The sequence below is a fragment of the Pseudoliparis swirei genome, chromosome 4 (genome assembly GCF_029220125.1).
Source record: "Pseudoliparis swirei isolate HS2019 ecotype Mariana Trench chromosome 4, NWPU_hadal_v1, whole genome shotgun sequence".
Lineage (NCBI taxonomy): Eukaryota > Metazoa > Chordata > Actinopteri > Perciformes > Liparidae > Pseudoliparis > Pseudoliparis swirei.
The window spans coordinates 27152616-27174265 of NC_079391.1; the positions used below are offsets into that span (position 1 = coordinate 27152616).

The following is a 21650-nucleotide window of genomic DNA, read 5'->3' on the forward strand; positions in this document are numbered from 1 at the left end:
ATTGGGTAAAGGCTCGACAGGTCGCAACTTTATAAGTTTCCTTTTGTTTCTGAGCTCTTTTCTCCAGGATGGAGATGTGTGATGATCATGTCAGGTGCTCTGTGATGCTGATTCCCAGGAACCCAAAACTGTTTGCTCCACCTCGGCTCCATTGATTGCTGCTCATTTAACTTTGTATCACTCAAGTACACATTTTGAATAAATATTCTTAAAGTTCATGTTCTGAATGCAGGACTTTTACTTACATACTCTTACTCTTTTTATTGTTTTATCTGTGCTTTTACCATGAGTAAAGGATCTGAATACTCCCAAGTGTCTAACCATCTTTACATCAATGATGGTGTGTCTTGTTAGCAAGCAAGGGATTTACCAATCCATCCTAAAGAGGACATGACTTATCGTGTTTGGTCAATAAAGGACTCCAATGCAGTCCTCCTGAAACCACGATGTCTCGTTGTCTGTTTTTACATGTGCTCAATACAGATACTGTCATCTATTGTAAATACATCGCTTCCTCCTGCTTCCAGTCTTTGAGCGAATCGAGGCTGAACAGGTTAATTCTGTTACAGGACACAGACATTAAAGTAGTATTGATCTCCTCTCTTTGGCTCAAATTACAGACACGCTTATTCTTTTTTTAAATCATGGTGGTTAAAATATTGAGTGTCGGCTGTAGCTCATGGGGATGAGCAGTCGTCCCGTAAACCACGAGGTAGCCGGTTCGATCCCCGGGGATCGAACCTGCTACATGCAGCTGCATGTTGAAGTGTCCTTGAGCAAGACACTGAACTCCGAGTTGCTCCATGGGACCTTCACTGCAGCCCACTGCTCCTTAATAAGTAAGATGGGTCAAATGCAGAGAAGAATTTAAAATAAATCAAATAAAGTCTACATTTATTTTTCTTTCTTCTTCCCTCGCGAAGCCTTTAAGTGAGTAAAGGACGCGGATGAAATGACTCGGTCCTGAATGTAGCTGCTTGTGTCATGCAGAGGAAATGCTCAGCTGTCTCCCTCTCAGCCTCCCTCTCTCTCCTTTGCTTCAGTTTACAGCAGATAAATCTCTCTCGGAACCAGCTGACCAGTTTGCCACCCGGACTCCTCCATCTGACCAACATCCAGAGACTTTCTGCTGCAAAGAACCAGCTCACTGTCCTGTTTGACATCCCATCCAGTATGTTCCTATGAAACTCCTATATATATATATATATACACTACCGTTCAAAAGTTTGGGGTCACTTAGAAATGTCTTTATTTTTCAAAGAAAAGCACTGTTTTTTCAATTAAGATAACATTAATCAAAAATACACACTATATATTGTTAATGTGGTAAATGACAATTCTAGGTGGAAATGTCTGGTTTCTAATGAAATATCTCCATAGGTGTATAGAGGCCCATTTCCATCAACTATCACTCCAGTGTTCTAATGGTACATTGTGTTTGCTAATCGCCTTAGAAGACTAATGTCTGATTAGAAAACCCTTGTGCAATTATGTTAGCACAGCTGAAAACAGTTATGCTGGTGATATAAGCTATACAACTGGCCTTCCTTTGAGCTTGAAGTTTGAAGAACAAAATTAATACTTCAAATATTAATCATTATTTCTAACCTTGTCAATGTCTTGACTATATTTTCTATTCAATTTTCAATTCATTTGATAAATAAAAGTGAGTTTTCATGGAAGACACAAAATTGTCTGGATGACCCCAAACTTTTGAACGGTAGTGTATATATAACTTGTTTAAATGTAGGAAGAACATTTTCATATAGATTTAAGAATATATTGTATTAACTTAATTGCTGTCTATTGCATGTCAAGAGGATTTTGAGAAGTTTCCATTTGATTGTCAAGAAAAGCAAACTTTGAAATACTAATTATTTTCTTTTTTTAATAGCCGTGTTTCCTTCAACTGGTTTGGAGCAAATAAACTATGCTACAGTGCAGTTTGGTTCACAGTTGGCCCATATTTTGTTTCCATATTTAGCGCATCAACTCTTCTACTTATGCAAAAACCACCCTCAAGCAAGTGTAAACTTTTTTTTGTTTCTCAGTGGAGGAGGTTTGTTGCCGTTTCCAAACAGCTTTTCTTGTGCTTTTGTAAAATATGCATACAAATACATGAATGACAATGAGTATGGCAACCTCTAGACTTCAGCACCAGAGCTGTTTCCGACGTGATGCTCAGGTGCGCTTGACTTAAACTCATCCTGAAACCCAACTGGAAGGTTTTAAATCATCCTGCAGGTCTGAAGCTGCTCAATATTTGTTTGTTTACCAATACAAATACCCTGTCATGTCCTCACACTTCTGTGTCCTGCTGTTAGAGAGCACATATTATCTTATTGAAGACAAACACTTTTTTGTAGGAGATTAAAAGTAAACCACACAGTAAAACTAACGTGTTTGGTGCTGTGTAGTATTTATTTAAATCCCTGCCAGAGACAGGCGTGGTCAAAGGCATTATGTTTTAATTTAATTAAATATGAAAATGTCCCACAAATGTCTTTTGTCTCATGTTGGTAGTTATTATACCTAATGTCAGATAAATAGAGGTTGCCATTTATTAACCATTATGTTGAGCATTTTACTAATAATGAAGTACAACAGCTGGAAGGCCCTTCTCGTTGTTGATTGGTCATTACTGCAGGTCTGATTTAGACTTTGGTTGTGTTCTTCTTTTCCTTCAGCTACTAACTGGATCGGTCTTCGTAAGCTGGAGGAGCTCGATGTGTCCGATAACTGTCTGACCGATCTGCCCACGTCGGTCATGCACTGTTTGAAATCCTTGAGCTTCCTCAACGTGTGCAGGAACACACTGAGCAGCTTCCCTGACCCCTGGGCTTGTCCACTGGTCAGAAACTACACTGCTAATAATGACCCACTTCCTGTTTGATGTATCTGCTGATTTTTTTTAGTTTTCTTTCAATCAAAATAGAATATTCCAATCCCTGATGTTTTAGGTATGAAAGTCTTGAGCTTATTTTATGAAACATGTTGATAAGACCCTTCTATTGCCTATACCATTACTGCTTTTTTATCTTTATCATTCTACTATATCCACTGTTACTGTTACTATTATAAGTCATATCCTTTTTATCATGCCTACTTCTCTAATTTGGGATTTTGGGCAGTACAAAATATATTGTATTCAAGCTCAAAAACAAGTGGCAATGAATGCACTATGCTAGATTAGCTGTGGACAGACACAGAGGTGCACACTCACACGACCAATCACACTATTCTCCTCATGGAGATAATAATAACAGAGAGAGTACGATAAAGTTAGGGCTGCATTATCTTTTTATTGACTCTTTATAAAGATATTTCCTGAAATATTTAAAATCACATGGTACTGTTACCAAGTTAAAGAAATCCGTCAGTGAACTGAAATTGTTATGTTTTGACATAATAACACATGCATGGATATTCTTCTTTCTCGTCCTCCACAGAAGCAATGCAAAGCTTCCTCCAACGTGATCGAGAAACTTCCAAACACCGTCTCCATCTTCTGGAGAACTCAGCTGCAGGAGGTGGACTTCTCGGACAACAGCCTGAAGGAGCTGCCTTCTTACATCTTTGAGCTGGAGGTAGGAACCATCATCTGGATCTGTTACTCTGCACAGAGCTGGAGAGTTAATAGTGACAATTATTTGAGTGAAATACAAACAGATGCATTCATCTAAAAAATCTAGAAAGTAGCCAGACTTCTGTGGGTCATCTGTCAAGCAGCCTCCAGGTGGCACTGCTGCTCTGTGGTTGGCTTCATGTTTGAGTCGTTGATTCTAGTTCTGCAGCTGAGAAGAATCCGGATAGTAATATAATGATCATTTTAATAAACATTATTATTATTGTGTTCATTCATATAGCACTTGGACCAACTTGAATAGTACAACGATGGGCCTGAAACAAGAAACAGATTTGTGCTGAAGTAGCTCATATGGATGATTTCAGAGAATCTTTCACATTCAAAATGCTTTCCTGTATATTAATGAAATGTATGAGTGGTTCAGATCTGGTGTACATGTGTTATACGACAGACAGTCTGACCTTCTCAGTGGAAAAACCTTAGTTTGATTTTTTTTTAAATACTGCGTTAATCTAAATGAACTGGAGTTTAAATATTTTATTAACACCAAATGATAACATACATTAAAGCAAACGTAATAAAAATGCATATTTACTGCCAGTTTAATTAATATTCAGTTAAATAGTTTTAAATTCTGACTGATAAAAGTTGAAAATATTCTTATCACATTTCGTCACATCTCCTTGACTGCCTCCCATGTGAGAAAATTATCTTGCCTAAGCGAAGAAATCCATGACTAACTTCATATGAAACCCTTTTCCAAGTAGCAGCGCACACATTCATCTGCTTGTCTCCAACAGACTTAGGCTCTGTATTGTGAGATTCCAAGCATGTCTTTAATTCCCATACAACCTTACTGCATTCTCAATTATGTTTCAAGGGAAGCCTTTTTCCTTTTCATTACATTACATTACATGTCATTTAGCTGACACTTTTATCCAAAGCGACTTACAATAAGTGCATTCCACCATGAGTACAAACTCAGAACAACAAGAATCAAGAAAGTAACGTTTCTTCAAGATAGCCAAACTAAAAAAATACCATAAGTAATACCATAAGTAAGTGCTATTCTGTGTTTATTCAAGGTATAGTCGGAAAAGATGTGTTTGTAGTTTCCGGCAGAAGATGTAGAGACTTTCTGTTGTCCTGATGTCAGTGGGGAGCTCGTTACACCAATGGACAGCAAATATTCCAGATTTTGGTATTTGCGGATGGAGCAGCGTGGAACCGCAGTTTTTTCCGACTGTGTTACAATAACTATATAACTGCTAATAACTACTAAATATAATAACTATTATGGAGTTACACACACAGACATAACTTAAAGTATAACATACTAACGTTACACACACACACATAGTTTCGTTGTATGTATTTCTTTCGTGCAAATAAATGAACTGCACCCTACCTCTTTTATTAAATTAGCTCACAGTGATGGAGTCACAAGTCGATTGGTAGATCCTGAGCGGAGTGAACGTGCTCGGGTGTAAGGCTCGACTATATTCCCATGGATGTAGACGGGACCCGATCTGTTCACAGCACGGTACGCAAGAACCAATGTTTTGAAGTGGATGCGGGCAGCCACTGGTAACCAGTGAAGGGAGCGGAGGAGCAGAGTAGTGTGGGTGAATTTAGGGATTTTGAAGACCGGTCGAGCTGCTGCATTCTGGATGAGCTGCAGAGGTCGGATGGTCTTAGCAGGTAGTCCTTCTAGGAGGGAGTTAAAGTAGTTTTGGCGGGAAATGATTAGAGCTTGGACCAGAACCTGTGCTGCCTTCTGAGTAAGAAGAGGACATATTCTCCTGATGTTGTGCAGCACGTACCTACAGGAACGTGTTGTCGCAGTAATGTCGGCCGTCAGGGAGAGTTGACTCAAGTGTCACACCTAAGTTCATGGCAGTCACGGTCGTGGCGTCCACAGGGTTGTTGAAAGTGGTAGTCAAGTTGTGGGTGGGAGAGCCTTTCCTTGGAAGGAAAAGCAGTTCCGTTTTGTCAGGGTTGATTTTCAGGTGGTGTGCAGACATCCACTGAGCGATGTCAGTCGGACAGGCAGAGATTCGCGCTGCTACCTATGTTTCAGATTTTGAAAACGGGATGATCAGTTGGGTGTCGTCAGCATAGCTATGGTAGGAAAAGCCACGCGAAGGAATGACAGAGCCGAGAGAATTGTTGTACAGAGAGAAGAGGAGGGAACCCAGGATGGAGCCTTGAGGGATCCCAGTAGTGAAAGGGCAAGGTTCAGACACAGATCCTCTCTAAGTTACCCGGTAACTGCGGTCGTAGAGATCGGATGATAAAAAGGAGAGCGCAGTGCCTGAGATACCCAGGTCCTGAAGGGAGGAGATAAGGATCTGGTGGTTCACTGTGTCAAATGCCACAGAAAGATATAGAAGGATAAGGACAGATGAGAGAGAGGCTGTTTTAGCAGTGTGAAGTTGCCCAGAGACAGCATGGAAGGCATGAGTGAGAAGGAGTCAGTTGAAGGGAGGGCAGATAGAACAGAGGAGGCCAGAGAAGAGGGAGAGACGGTGCAAATGTTGCGATGCAAAGACTGTTGATGTGGGCGGGTTGTCAGTTCCAAAGAGTAAAAGATGGTAAGACACGAAGAAGTGGTCAGAGACATGAAGTGGAGTTACAGTGAGGTTATATGTAGAGCAGTTTCTGGTGAAAATATAGTGGAGGTGGATGCCGGGTAGCAGGGGTCTTCGTCTTAGTGAGAGCCAGGAAGTAAAGCGATTGCCGATAGCAAAGCCAGAAATAAAGTGCCTTGCGGTTAGCTGACTGACAGTTCCAGAGGCCCCTAGTGACGAGGTGTTGGGTGTGCGTAGAACGGGTGAGAAAGATAACAGAGGAGGGATTTCGGTATATGTGTGAACGAGTCTGAGGCCTCTAGTATCTACGAGTTGATAAACGCACAGGTATGGCAAATGAACATATTATACTCAGGGAGCAGTTTTATACTCAGCCACCCCTGAAGACTCCAATGAAAGACTCCTAGGTCTTTATCCTTCGAGTCTTGACTCCAATGAAAGACTCCTAGGTCTTTATCCTCCGAGTCTTGACTCCAATGAAAGACTCCTAGGTATTTATCCTTCGAGTCTTGACTCCAATGAAAGACTCACAGGTCTTTATCCTTCGAGTCTTGACTCCAATGAAAGACTCCACGGTCTTTATCCTTCGAGTCTTGACTCCAATGAAAGACTCCAAGGTCTTTATCCTTCGAGTCTTGATTCCAATGAAAGACTCCACGGTCTTTATCCTTCGAGTCTTGACTCCAATGAAATACTCACAGGTCTTTATCCTTCGAGTCTTGACTCCAATGAAAGACCCACAGGTCTTTATCCTTCGAGTCTTGACTCCAATGAAAGACTCCACGGTATTTATCCTTCGAGTCTTGACTCCAATGAAAGACTCCACCGTCTTTATCCTTCGAGTCTTGACTACAATGAAAGACTCCTAGGTCTTTATCCTTCGAGTCTTGACTCCAATGAAAGACTCCTAGGTCTTTATCCTTCGAGTCTTGACTCCAATGAAAGACTCCTAGGTCTTTATCCTTCGAGTCTTGACTCCAATGAAAGACTCACAGGTCTTTATCCTTCGAGTCTTGACTCCAATGAAAGACTCACAGGTCTTTATCCTTCGAGTCTTGATTCCAATGAAAGACTCCACGGTCTTTATCCTTCGAGTCTTGACTCCAATGAAAGACTCAGGTCTTTATCCTTCGAGTCTTGACTCCAATGAAAGACTCAGGTCTTTATCCTTCGAGTCTTGACTCCAATGAAAGACTCCACGGTCTTTATCCTTCGAGTCTTGACTCCAATGAAAGACTCCAAGGTCTTTATCCTTCGAGTCTTGACTCTAATGAAAGACTCCAAGGTCTTTATCCTTCGAGTCTTGACTCCAATGAAAGACTCCTAGGTCTTTATCCTTCGAGTCTTGATTTCAATGAAAGACTCCAAGGTCTTTATCCTTCGAGTCTTGACTCCAATGAAAGACTCACAGGTCTTTATCCTTCGAGTCTTGACTCCAATGAAAGACTCCTAGGTCTTTATCCTTCGAGTCTTGAGTCCAATGAAAGACTCCTAGGTCTTTATCCTTCGAGTCTTGACTCCAATGAAAGACTCACAGGTCTTTATCCTTCGAGTCTTGACTCCAATGAAAGACTCCTAGGTCTTTATCCTTCGAGTCTTGAGTCCAATGAAAGACTCCTAGGTCTTTATCCTTCGAGTCTTGACTCCAATGAAAGACTCACAGGTCTTTATCCTTCGAGTCTTGACTCCAATGAAAGACTCACAGGTCTTCATCCCAATAATAGTTGGATTTCTTGGTAATCTTGACCACTGTATTCTACAACCCAATGTGAAACAGGTATTTTGAGAAAAGTATTTATTGTGTCCCTCCATTTTAAATGAATTGTATTTGTTTTTTAAATCTGTGATGTAACAACATATCTGTTTTTGGGAAACTGGCTGCTTTAAAAACACAAACAACCTTTGTCATAATTTCAATGTATTTTCTGACAGACTTGGCTGCTCTTGATTTCTATTTAACTTCAGATAATGTCTGAATATGGCTGAATGACGGTGTATGAATGATTTGAAGCAGCAAACCACTCTAACTACATAGCTGAGCGGGCCAGTGATCCAGCCAGCCAGCTGTCTGTGTATTCCGAGTAAGGAAAATGTGAATGTGTGGTTTACAATATCTCACCCTCCTCCCACTCATCCTCCCATCAGGCTGTGGTCTTGTTGAGATTCTGTGGGAATCACATTGCGACACTCCCAGCCCCCAGTAAGTGGAAGTGCTCTCAGCTCAGGACCCTCGATCTTTCCAGGAACCAGCTGGGCAAGTAAGTCCACACTGGCAGCTGTGACTGAATAACTCAGCCTTTCTGCAGAGTTCAATAAATGTCATGTGTGAAGAACCATCATGCAGTTTCAATGCATGTCTCTCAGTCAGACAGCTTTCAAGAGAGTTTGTGATATTAAGGTAAATCCAGGGCTTTGAAAGCATTTGATCAAGTCTGAGTCGAGTATAAAATTCAACCATTTCTAAAACCTTATCAAAGCTAAGTATGGTAGGCTTTGGACCTCTGTTTAGCTCAAGGTGTACTTGGCTAAAACTCAAAGATTCAGTTTAGATCCGGCAGTGTTGTTGGATGGCAAAAATAACAATTGCTGTTGTGCATGCAGACTAAATGGTGCAGCTTGTTGGGTCACAGCCTTTACGAGTTTATACTGAATATTATTTACTGTATCATGCTGGGCTTAAAGTAGAGTTCTTGTTACTCTCGATTACCACTTCTAATCCTTTTTTTGTCAGTACAGTTTGCAAATGTACAAATTTGTCTCGACCATATTAAGCTAAAGCCTGCGTATTAAAGGTGCAGATGAGGAGTGTTGCATTCATTCTTGCTTTATTACAAATTGTGTCTTAAGAACAGAGGAGGGGCCTAAATCCTGGAAGCTGTCCTTCTTGACGACGTGGAGCAAGAGGGACCCAGACCCAGACCCAGGTGCATCTGCTTTACTTACATGGAAATAGTTTAGTTGAATAATGTGAACTTACTAATAGTGTGGACTAGACGGTGTTCTTCCAACTAACCGTCTGATATGTGGAGCTTGTTGGGAGGAAGACTTGACTCACAGGCTTGCCGTTTGATTACATACATTTGTATTAGTGTTATATAATGTTTACATGCTGTTTCAAAGGAACTGCTTAATGCCAAAAATCCAATTCTTCATAAGACACTGCTCACTTTTCATTTTCTCTGTAAATGTTTGGCAAGTCCAAACCTCGTTTAAGCATCAGTGACTTTCTACTCACTGGTTTGAGCTGTGTGGCTCTGTGTTGGCAGTGAGTCCCATCGAGTTTCCCATGATTCTGCGGGATTCCTTGGAAGTGCTTTTCTTGAATGACAACCAGCTGGAGTGTGTTCCCCAATCTGTGTGTGGTCTGCACAGCCTCAGTGAGCTCTACCTCTCCAAGTGAGTCCCTCCCATGCTCACCTGCACCCTGTCCCTTCATGATTGTGGCAAGTGTGTCCAGATCGCCGTGTTTCCCGTCTCTTTCATTGACGACTGATTTCCGAGAACCAGATGGTGCCGTAAGGGGAACTCGTGCCTCTTTCAGTGATCAAGTTAACAAGAAAGTTAAACACACCAATTTCTGGGTGCTGTATAATGTGTTTGTGCACTTTCCTTTAGCAGACAGCTAATGTCACAGCTATGTTCACCAACATCTTGCAGATGTGCAAGTAGCCTAAAAGCTAAAGTCTTAATTGATACAGATTTGTGAAGTCTGAATTCATGCAATCAACTCTTAATTCCACGTATTTGCGCCATTCACGTCTTTGCGTTGAGTAATTCCACCGCGCAGAGGATGTGCTTGGTGATTGGCGTGGACTGACCATTACACATAGATGACAGGGTATCACATCGTAGGATGTCTTATCGTCTCACTAAGTTTCCAATATCACGTCTTTTTTGAGGGCCTGGGATTCAATTGGATATTTTTAACCTTTTAACCCTCCTGTTACCTTAGGGTCAATTTGACCCCATTCAATGTTTAACGTCGGTGTTCTTTCGGGTCAATTTGACCCCAGGCTGTTTTTCACTGTGTCAAACATAAGAAATATCAACTTTTTTAGATATTTAAAGGGCTATTTAGGTAGTCAACAAACAAACATAAAGTACCTCACACTTATACTTGGAAAACAATATTAATTCTAATAAGTTTCTGGAGGTTTTAATTGCTGGGGTCAAATTGACCCCAAGGGTAAAATATGTCAGTAAATATAAAGGTAACAGGACATTGAATGGGGTCAAATTGACCCTAAGGTAACAGGAGGGTGAATGACATCTTGAAATAAACAGAATAATCATCTATATCAATGTGCTCCTTAATTTTCTGCACTTTTATTACAATTATCTGGATTCCCACTTTCAGTATTGAAATAGACGGATCAAGCTGAAATCCCTCAATTTAAAACATGTCATGTCCGTTTTCAGGACGGTCAGTTGTGAGCCTCAGAAGATAGTCAAACACACATTGCATTGGCTTAATAATGGGGGGTTTTTACACTGAAAGAAAAATTTCAAATAATATTTTGGCAAAAAGTGAAATAATAATGGCAAAAAAGACAAATGTTTTTGGGTTCTGTCCCTGGGAACCACGGCTTTGTGTGAGGTCAGTCCTTCTGCTCCAGCTGTCTGCAGCTGTTCAATATACGCAGCAAACTGCTCTGCTCTCACGGAGCCAATGATTGAATTGTTTGGCAAGTTGTGGATCCGAAACTGACTTCGGCAACGTATCCATCTGTTTTAGAAAACCTTTGTGCAGGTTCACGACATCTAAAAAGTTCCATTTCAATAAAATTGGGAATAATAAAACATGTTTATTTATTAAAGATTTACAATGTCATTTGGATGGTAGGTTAAGTTTAAAGTGTCTTTCATGGGAATCATTGACCTATGTTCTCTCACCTGCTCTGGGGATAGTAATCCTGGAATCCGGGAGCTTCCAGCGGAGCTCAGTCAACTCTCCAACCTGTGGCAGCTGGACACTGAAGACCTCCACATTACTAATGTCCCACAGGAAGTAAGAAGTGAAGGTACTGTCTCGACTAACTGTTTTTAAAGACACCCTCAACTAAATGTTCAAAAGGAAACCAACATGCAGACTTTTTTGAATGCTTTGGAGTCGGCTGTAGCTGTAGCTTCATTTTGCAAAGAATGAGGACCGTGGATGTTGTCACTTACATTGCAAGCCCATTAGGCAAGGACCTCATGGTGTAACACCCGGTTCTGTTTCTCCTGTGTTCCGTGTCTCCTGTGTCTCCTATGTCTCCTCTGTGTCCTCTGTCTTAATTGTTTAATTCCCTGCACCTGCCCTCAGCCACTCTTGTCTCGTTACTGTCTGATGTCGTACACCCGTTTCCCCCCCTATATATTGTGTCAGTCTTTCCCTTGTCTCTCTGCGCCTGAGCCTCACCCCGTCACAAAGACCTGACAACAATCCGACCACAGACAAGGGAAAGACTGACACAATATATAGGGGGGGAAACAGGTGTACGACATCAGACAGTAACGAGACAAGAGTGGCTGAGGGCAGGTGCAGGGAATTAAACAATTAAGACAGAGAAGACACAGAGGAGACATAGGAGACACGGAACACAGGAGAAACAGAACCGGGTGTTACACTTGGCCAGTATGAAGAGGAGCAATGATTACAACAAATCCGGTTTTAATTTGCATGTGGGCACCTGACTTTAGTTTTAAGTTTCACTTGAAGGACTGTAATCCTTTCCTTTGAATGAAATACTACTTCTTAACACCAATATTTATTTACGATTACGGCCATCAGATTAATATAAAGGAGTGAAGAAGAAACGTGATTCCCTATAATGTTCACTAAACATAGGAAAGAGTAGCATAGAACGGTCACATTCAAGTGGCGTACAAGTAATACAAAAATGTAACTTGCATACATGTGTTGAAAAAATGGCCAATGCCTTGTGTTGCAGCACCTGTCTAGAGTTTTTGGGAACTGGTCGTTTCCAACTCCACGAAAAAATAATGTTGACCTCTGGTTTTTCAGGTCCTGCATCTGTCCTGTCTTTCCTCCGAGCGCATCTTCGAAAGGCCGAGCCTTTTACGCTGCTTAAAATGCTTGCGATTGGTCCACCGAGACAGGGAAAGACGGCCCTTCTGGAGGCTCTACAGACCGGCAGGCCGTCACCCTTTACCCCCACAGACTGCAGCATCTCCACCTCCACTTGGGAGCTGGACAAACCCAACGGAGGCAAAAACAGCGTGAGGAAAACAGACAGATACCGATACATTCGTATCGTGTACATTCAATACACACACAGTGCATGGCGTAGATATCAGACAATCCCCGGTCGGCGCTGGGCTGTGTTCAGTTTGCATATTCTCTCTGTGTTTGTGTGGGTTTCCTCTGGGTCCTCCGGTTTTATCACCAGCAGAACTAATATCAGAATATGTGGGTTGCATCAGGAGAGGCATCTGGCGTAAACAAAACAAAAGATTATGTCTCACAAAATCTGATATCCATAACAAATGACTTGAGGCCTTGGTTTCCTAGTTGGAAATAGAGGATCCATAACGGCAACAGTACTATGGATCCCAAGGATGCAAAAGATCTTTACACTAATTTTATACACAGAAGCAAAACTTTGTATTCGCTTCAAGCACCACTGAGCAACTCGCATAAGAATACTGGATACATTTCACGCTGTATCTCTTTATACATAGAAGGCCAGAGTAAAGGAAAGCATATAGAACTGTGGTTATTTTTTAATAGTCTGGTGCTGGTTGCAGATCTGCTGTGTAGAAGTGTGATGTTTGACAGTTAGAGAATGCAGGTAGAACAGATACCGGCTGCATTCACATGGCTGTAAAGGAGAAACACCACTAACTGTCGTGTAAGAATGATGTCCTGGTGGCGTAAACACCATATCCGAATAAAACCATATTTTGTGTGTGTTTCACATGACACCCTTGTTAAAAACTTTGAATGAAAGTCGAAAGAGTTCGTACATTTTATAAGGGTAAATGGACAGTACTTGTGTATACTGCTTCTTTTTTTTTCTTCACTACTTGTCATCATTCACACTCATTCATCCACTGATGGGAGGAGCTAAGGCAAGATGCAAGGTGCCACCTACCTATCAGGACTACAACTGTCTTGCCCATGGTCACATTAACATGGACTAGCAGGAGCTGGGGATTCAAATCCATAAAACAGAAGGAGTAAGAGAGGGGGGGAGGGGCATCAGAAGGGCCATGGCAGGAGGCAGGAGGCCACTCCATTATGCAGGGGGCATTGTAAAGCAGGCTGGACCAATGAGGCAGGAGGCACAAAGAAGGAGGCAGGGCCAATGAGGAAGGAGGCCAGGCCAGGGGCTGGATGCAGGAAGCAGGGGCAAGGAGTCAGGGAGCAAGGCCCAGGAGCAAGGACCGGCTCCAGACACAGCCAGGTCCAATGGACCCTATGAGTCGAGAAGGCACAAAGACTCCGGGAGAAGAAGTAGAGTTAGTAAGGTGCAATGAAGAGATGTAAATTCATCCATAAGGAGAGAGAGAAGAGGAGAGAGGAGCTCAGTGGATCCTCACACATCCCCCAGCAGCCTATAAGCCTATAGCAGCATATCAAGGGGCTGGACCAGGTGAACCTGATTCAGCCCTGACTATAAGTGATTTAAGAGTCTACTCTTAAATGAGGTGACTGGTACTGTCCATTGGAAACGTTCTACAACATAAGGGAGTGGATCTTTAATAATTACTGTTATGGTCTTGTTCCACACAGAAGGGCTCGGTGGCGTTCAACGTGTGGGACATCGGTGGTCAAGCGAACATGTCCACGGTGAACCAGTGCTTCTTCACTGATAGGGCCCTGTACGTGGTGATCTGGAACCTGGCTCTGGGAGAGGAGGCTGTGGCCAACCTGCAGACATGGCTACTAAACATAGAGGTGACATTTAGCTCTCTCACACAAACATAAACACTTCCGCAGACCTACTGACCACCTGGTTCCAGCTGTACTGCAGTGTGAGTGGGTCAGAAAGTGAAGGGCGTGACTGATGATGTTTGTGTTTCCAGTGGGAGGGAGGAGTCATCTAAATTCAAAGACAATCATTTGATTACCTGACCACATAAATCAAACACACTCCAATAGATGGAAATTATTGGAAGCATGAAGACGTGGAAGATGTTGAAACTGCTTGCATCATTTCACTTAAGTTGTTCATTGAGGCCGAATCAATTTGTTTTTAGTTTACATTATTAATAGCTACTTTTCTTTTTTAGGATGGAGAGGAATTTCCCTCTGTTGTAACTTTGTCCTATGAGTTTTGTTACTGCCAGTCTCATTTGGTCTTCCATCCTGCCAAAAATAATAATAATGTTAATGATGGTGTGCATCAAATGAGAGAGAAGTCAACATAGGAATTAAAAAGTGTTTCACTAAAAGTGAAGACTATCATATAATTCTGAAAAAGCCTGTTAGAAAAAAGCCACATTGACAATTGTAGACACGATAACATGCATGGAACGAGATTGTAAACTAAGTCAAAGGAATATGCATAATGTCTTACTGAACACGTTTCAACAAAAGTAACACTGTGAGGACGTAATCAGACAAAAGGCTATCAAACAACAAGGACCCCGTAGCCCCGCCTCTTCCTTTCCTGCTCTGTCAAGAGAAAAAGGGGGATGGAGGCAGTCTTCCCACAAAGTCACCCTGAATCTAATAAACAGTACATTTCATTACACAAATTAATAGCTACAGTAAATGGGTAAAAAAAACGAAAATTGCCGTGAAAATGAATTTTATAGGTCATCCTACAAGAATACATTGTCGACAAGACAACATAGTGAAATTGAACCTCTCCTTTTAACTCGTACTTTTAACCATACAAAGACTTTTACTGACAGAAATGTCCCTGTTAGAAGTTTAAATATGACCTCAGCCTCCTGTTTATGTGTGACACTCATTTCATTCACATGTCAGCCGCTCGTATAATTTCCTCTGGCGAGACTAATGATAAAAACTTAATAGACACCTCTAACCAAATGCATATGCTGGCTAAAACAGTACGTGGGTTTTCTTGACACAATAATTTCTTCTTTTGACATGTGGACAAAGTTCTATTCTCGGGGCCATATGATGACAACTCAACCAAACTCCATTTGTTGAGGAAGAACATGACAAGAGGTTAAAAGAACTGGAAAGAGCCAACGGTTGGACGTTGAGCTTTCCGTGTTCATGCTCATCCTTTGTTTCTTTATGACATTTTCAATAAACATGTTGGCTCCTGTGTGTTGTGGCCCGTAGGCGCGAGCGCCCAACTCTGCCGTGGTGGTTGTGGGAACACATTTGGATCTCATTGACACCAAGTTCCGAACTGAAAGACTGGCCACGCTGAGAGCTTATATCCTGGCTCTGTGCCGATCTCCGTCAGGAGCTCGAGCCACCGGCTACCCTGACATTACCTGGAAACACCTGCAGTAAGCATACATTTGACCTTTCCTTGTTTGTTTAAGCTTCATGCCAGTTATCATCTCTTCATCTCTCTGTCTGTGTGTGTGTGTGTGTGTGTGTGTGTGTGTGTGTGTGTGTGTGTGTGTGTGTGTGTGTGTGTGTGTGTGTGTGTGTGTGTGTGTGTGTGTGTGTGTGTGTGTGTGTGTGTGTGTGTGTGTGTGTGTGTGTGTGTGTACACTCAGTGAAGTGTCATGTAAGACCATGGAGGGCTTGGATGGGCTGAAAAAGCTGATCTACCAGGTGGCTCTCTCCATGAAAGACAGCAGCAGCTCAGGCGGTGGCAGTAAACTGCTGGGCAGACTGGTAAGTGTGACTGGGATGCTCCACACTTTGTCTGTTGCTCCACGGTTTGGTTCCTAAGGGCAAACAGTCATTAAATCACTGACAGTTTTCAGGAGCAGAGCTGGAAGTCAAAGCATGCTTGAAATGATCCAATATGTTTATTAAAGTTTAGAGGAGACATATCATGCACATATTCAGATTCAAACTTGTACATTGGGTTTCTACTGGAAAGTTTTTCCATGTCCTAATGTTAAAAAAAATTTGAAATATATACACTACCGTTCAAAAGTTTGGGGTCATCCAGACAATTCCGTGTCTTCCATGAAAACTCACTTTTATTTATCAAATGAATTGAAAATTTAATAGAAAATATAGTCAAGACATTGACAAGGTTAGAAATAATGATTAATATTTGAAGTATTAATTTTGTTCTTCAAACTTCAAGCTCAAAGGAAGGCCAGTTGTATAGCTTATATCACCAGCATAACTGTTTTCAGCTGTGCTAACATAATTGCACGGGTTTTCTAATCAGACATTAGTCTTCTAAGGCGATTAGCAAACACAATGTACCATGAGAACACTGGAGTGATAGTTGATGGAAATGGGCCTCTATACACCTATGGAGATATTTCATTAGAAACCAGACGTTTCCACCTAGAATAGTCATTTACCACATTAACAATGTATAGTGTGTATTTTTGATTAATGTTATCTTTATTGAAAAAACAGTGCTTTTCTTTGAAAAATAAAGACATTTCTTAGTGACCCCAAACTTTTGAACGGTAGTGTATATTTATATATTTGTAAATTAAATAACAGTTTAAGAAAATAGATTAAAAAAACCTTCAGACCACACATTTCAGACCTTACATTACCCTTAATAATGTACACGACCATTCTCCATGCAGCAGAGAGGGGTGCTCTCGCCTCGCACTGTCTCTACCTCAGAGACTAGTAGCACTGGGTAGAGTTTCCTACATGTTGCTGATTGGATGAACAAAATCAGTTCACACATTATCGTCAGGCAACAGTAAACACACCACAGTGAGCCACATGTATCAAACATGACACAAACACCATACAATGGCTTATTGTGGCGGCTGTGAGATGTTAAACACCAATGTAGTGGAGGAGCTTTACAGTACTTCCTATATTGTTAGTTCCTGGACCGATTTGGTCAAAAAGACTCAAAACGTTGTTATGGTCTAAAGCACAGAGGTGTTTTACCACCAGATCCCCAGGAGCTACCTGACACTCCAGGAAGCTGTGATCACCGAGAAGCAGAGACGGGATGCTGAGGGGGAGGTCCAATACCTCACTGATGACCAGCTGGACCGCATCATTGAACAGAACCCAGGAAGTGACATCAGAGATTATGAAGACCTGCAGACTGGTACTGTGGCTTGTTCAGCAACCTGGATTTTAAAGTTATTGGTTTGATTGTTTTGGTTGTTTTCTTTGTAACCTTGAATGATTTCCTTTTCCAAAAGTGTATGTCCAGTATTTACTTTGGTTAGCCCAACAGAAACGCCCGTAGACCGGTGCGTGATGTTGGCTGTGCTTCCATTCACAAACCCGACAACGGCCAAGCGACGCCAACACACCGTCCACTTCTTATCCGCAACTCTCGTACACGCCACAGCTGAAGGTTTCTGGGCCAAACTCAGGGCTCGACAGTTATAGCTTCCAGGTTGCCGTGGGCTATCATTTCTTTTGTGAAATAGACAAACCAATTCTAGCAAAGAGACAAATGTAGCAAAAATAAATACACAATTTGAACAGAACCATCACAGGAGCAAAGCCATTCACTGCTCTGGATAGGTGAAGCAGCAGAATGTATTTTAAAAGAATATCAAGTCAGTTTAAATAGTAAATGTACTGTACTTGTATTTCTCTTTTCTAGTCTTTCATCATTCACCCATTCACACACTGATGGGAGGAGCCACCATGCAAGGTGCCACTTGCCCATTAGAACTCTAACTAATCCTTCATACACATTCACGGGGATTCACCACTGCGGGAGCAATTTGGTCCTGTGGCTTGTTCAGCACTTTGAGATTTAAAAGTCAATTTGGGGTTAAGTGTCTCGCCCAAGGACACGTCGACGTGAACTATCGGAGCCGGGGATCCAACCGCAGGTCCTCTTGATAAGAGGACCCTGCTCTACCACTGAGCCACAGTCTAAGTTTAAGTGTACCATATATTATTTTGAATATTTTCCAACAACGAACAAAACTGAAAGTGAAAACGTAAACTATACTGTTCCTGTCAACATAGTTTGGTGGTTATTACCGTCGCATTGAAAATGCGGAAGGTTATGTTTTGATCGCCGTGTATTTATTTATTTATTTGTATGCGTGTTCCTCGCATAACTCAAAAAGTGTTAAACCGAATCGCATGAAATTTGGTGGGATAATTGGTTATTCTCCGGGGACCATTTGATTCGTTTTTGGGACCGATCGGGTCAAAGGTCAAGGTCATGAAAAGGTCAAAATCTTCTTGAATCGCATGAAATTTGGTGGTATGATTGGTTATTATCCGGGGACCATTTGATTAGATTTTGGGATCGATCGGGTCAAAGGTCAAGGTCAAGAAAAGGTCAACATCTTCTTTTTACCATAGTGCGGTCAATTTTTATCCAATTGGCATGCAACTAATGCCAAAATGTTCATAATTCAATGCCCAATCTTGTGATATGCGAAGGTATGCGCTCTACCGAGTGCCCATTCTAGTTGATTAATGTGAACGTCCCATAACGTTGCTCCTGTGCTGCTGTGCCGACAGCCATCTACTGTAGCTAATACACTGACGATGGATAAGTAACTCATATAACCACACTGCAAACAAACTCTTTAAAGTCACAACCTGACAGAGCTACATGGGTGTAGCGTGTAGGTGTGTTTACTCAAAGTGGTGACTAAAAATGGCAACTGTATTTTCAGTTTTCAGCAACCACAAGCTGATGCTTAGTTACCAGCCTGACAGACACTTTTAAAAGTTAGTGTTGAGTTCTTATCTACATTAAACCACCGATCCTTTGAACATCCAGGCTCTGCGAGCCCATGTCAATGTGTCCTTGGGCAAGACACTTAACCCCAAATTGCCCCTGTAGGCTGTTCCTCTGGTGTGTGAACGTGTCTGAATGTTAGTGACTCCTGATGCGCAGGTGGCACCTGGCATGGTAGGCCCTGTCATCAGTGTCTGAATGGGTGTGAATGGGAGAATGATGACATACACTTAGTGTTAAAGAGCTTTGAGTGGTAGGAAGACTAGAAAAGAGAAATACAAGTACGGTCTATTTATCATATTATGCATTCTGCTTGCAGCTGGGTGCACAAGAGCGAAACCCAAGTACGGATACACAAACCTTTACATCCCAAATGTGTACACATACACTACCGTTCAAAAGTTTGGGGTCACTTAGAAATGTCTTTATTTTTCAAAGAAAAGCACTGTTTTTTCAATAAAGATAACATTAATCAAAAATACACAGTATACATTGTTAATGTGGTAAATGACTATTCTAGGTGGAAACGTCTGGTTTCTAATGAAATATCTCCATAGGTGTATAGAGGCCCATTTCCATCAACGATCACTCCAGTGTTCTAATGGTACATTGTGTTTGCTAATCGCCTTAGAAGACTAATGTCTGATTCGAAAACCCTTGTGCAATTATGTTAGCACAGCTGAAAACAGTTATGCTGGTGATATAAGCTCTACAACTGGCCTTCCTTTGAGTTTGAAGTTTGAAGAACAACATTAATACTTCAAATATTAATCATTATTTCTAACCTTGTCAATGTCTTGACTATATTTTCTATTCAATTTTCAATTCATTTGATAAATAAAAGTGAGTTTTCATGGAAGACACAAAATTGTCTGTTGTTTGTGTGCCTTGTTGGCACATTTAGATACAAATAGAAGGAAGACTTCGCGCCCTTGGCTACACCATTCACGAGGGAACCCCATGCTAATGGCTCTTTTTTTTGCACTCCCTCCAGCCATCAGCTTCTTGATTGAGACGGGGACCCTGCTGCACTTCCCCGACACCAGCCATGGCCTTTGTACCCTCTACTTCCTGTGTCCTGTGTGGCTGTCAGAATGTCTGGAGAGGATCATGCACCTCAAGTCCTCTCGCTCTATAGCCAGGAATGGAGTGATCCGCACGGAAGACCTTAGGGTGAGACTCTGGAACGGGAATTATGGAGTTGTTTTGTGTGTGAACAATGATACTGATTTCATTTTGTGATATCAATGATACTGTCTGTTGTGCAGATGCTACTGGTAGGAACAGGGTTCACCCCGCAGACAGAGGAACAGTATTTCCAGTTCCTAGCCAAGTTTGAGATCGCTCTTCCTGTGGCCAGGAACAGGTCAAATATTCTCTTTTTACTAATTGATTCTCAGTTGATACAAATGGCAATTGTCTGTGTATTTTGTAATTTGTGCTCCACAAAGTACACCCACATGACTGTCGTAGTAGAAAGCCAATTACAGCATAGGACCCATCCTAGGATTTCTTTTCTTTGCCTCAAAGCTTGTCCCACTATTTTTGCACCACACAATCAAGCGTGCACTGGTAACCATTGCAGAACTTCCTGACATCCAACAAGCAGCTAACAGCTAGAATCACCAGAGCAACCAATCCATTTACCTTAGTAACGACCTTGCAACACTCAGGCAACTACACCCTAACAACTGCCTGGTAACCCCCTCATCATGCCCCAGCAAACAGCAGTGAAAACCCCAACAACTGCCTAAAAAGTCATTTAAACCATTGAGCAAATGAGTAAAACTACTACTAAGCATCACACACACCACAGTAACAACCGAAAAACACCCAGGCAGCTACCTTAACCCTCCTGTTACCTTAGGGTCAATTTGACCCCATTCAATGTTTAACCCTCCTGTTACCTTTATATTTACTGACATATTTTACCCTTGGGGTCAATTTGACCCCAGCAATTAAAACCTCCAGAAAATTATTAGAATTAATATTGTTTTCCAAGTTTAAGTGTGAGGTACTTTATGTTTGTTTGTTGACTGCCTAAATAGCCCTTTAAATATATAAAAAAGTTGATATTTCTTATATGTTTGACACAGTGAAAAACAGCCTGGGGTCAAATTGACCCCAAAGAACACCGACATTAAACATTGAATGGGGTCAAATTGACCCTAAGGTAACAGGAGGGTTAAAGACAGACTTAGCAACCAACTCACTACCACATAAGAACCCCTTCACACACAGCAACTACATAGCATCCATATGCAACATACAATACATAACAACAGGTAACAACACATAAGCGACCACTGAAAATTAGTAGTATTTAATGGAAAAGCAACCAGACAACAACAAAGCAATCCTGCTGCTGGTGCCAAGTAGCATGGCATACACACAGTTTCTTTAAATCTTGACCTTTTTAGAGTTAATTTTATACATCTTATGCTTACTTTTTCTTTCCTCTTGGTATAGCTATCTGCTGCCCCACCTCCTTCCCCCCAAGCCAGCCATGGACATCCATGGCTTCATGCAACAGACCAACAACACCCTGCAGCGCCTCGTTCAGATGAGCTTTGTTCCTGCCGGATTTTGGGAGCGCTTAATTGCCAGGATGCTCATCAGCCTCACACAGATGGACCTGCAGGTACTACCGCCAGCAGGTTGTCATCATTCGCCTATTGCACCTGAACACATTCACCTTTTTACATTCATGGC

At 41.7% G+C, this 21650-nt stretch overlaps 1 protein-coding gene across 1 annotated transcript in view; it reads left to right on the top strand.

Annotated features, from left to right (window-relative positions):
• Positions 1-21650, top strand: part of lrrk1 (leucine-rich repeat kinase 1) — a 77628-nt gene that overhangs the window by 27417 nt on the left and 28561 nt on the right. The window contains exons 8-22 of the mRNA XM_056412011.1: positions 1044-1171; positions 2688-2851; positions 3450-3587; positions 8323-8435; positions 9025-9101; positions 9444-9573; positions 11086-11198; positions 12185-12399; positions 13916-14080; positions 15443-15615; positions 15832-15952; positions 17165-17324; positions 19933-20111; positions 20207-20304; positions 21408-21579. Of these exons, the coding sequence (XP_056267986.1) occupies positions 1044-1171; positions 2688-2851; positions 3450-3587; positions 8323-8435; positions 9025-9101; positions 9444-9573; positions 11086-11198; positions 12185-12399; positions 13916-14080; positions 15443-15615; positions 15832-15952; positions 17165-17324; positions 19933-20111; positions 20207-20304; positions 21408-21579 (2146 nt within the window). The remainder of the gene's footprint in view (positions 1-1043; positions 1172-2687; positions 2852-3449; positions 3588-8322; positions 8436-9024; positions 9102-9443; positions 9574-11085; positions 11199-12184; positions 12400-13915; positions 14081-15442; positions 15616-15831; positions 15953-17164; positions 17325-19932; positions 20112-20206; positions 20305-21407; positions 21580-21650) is intronic.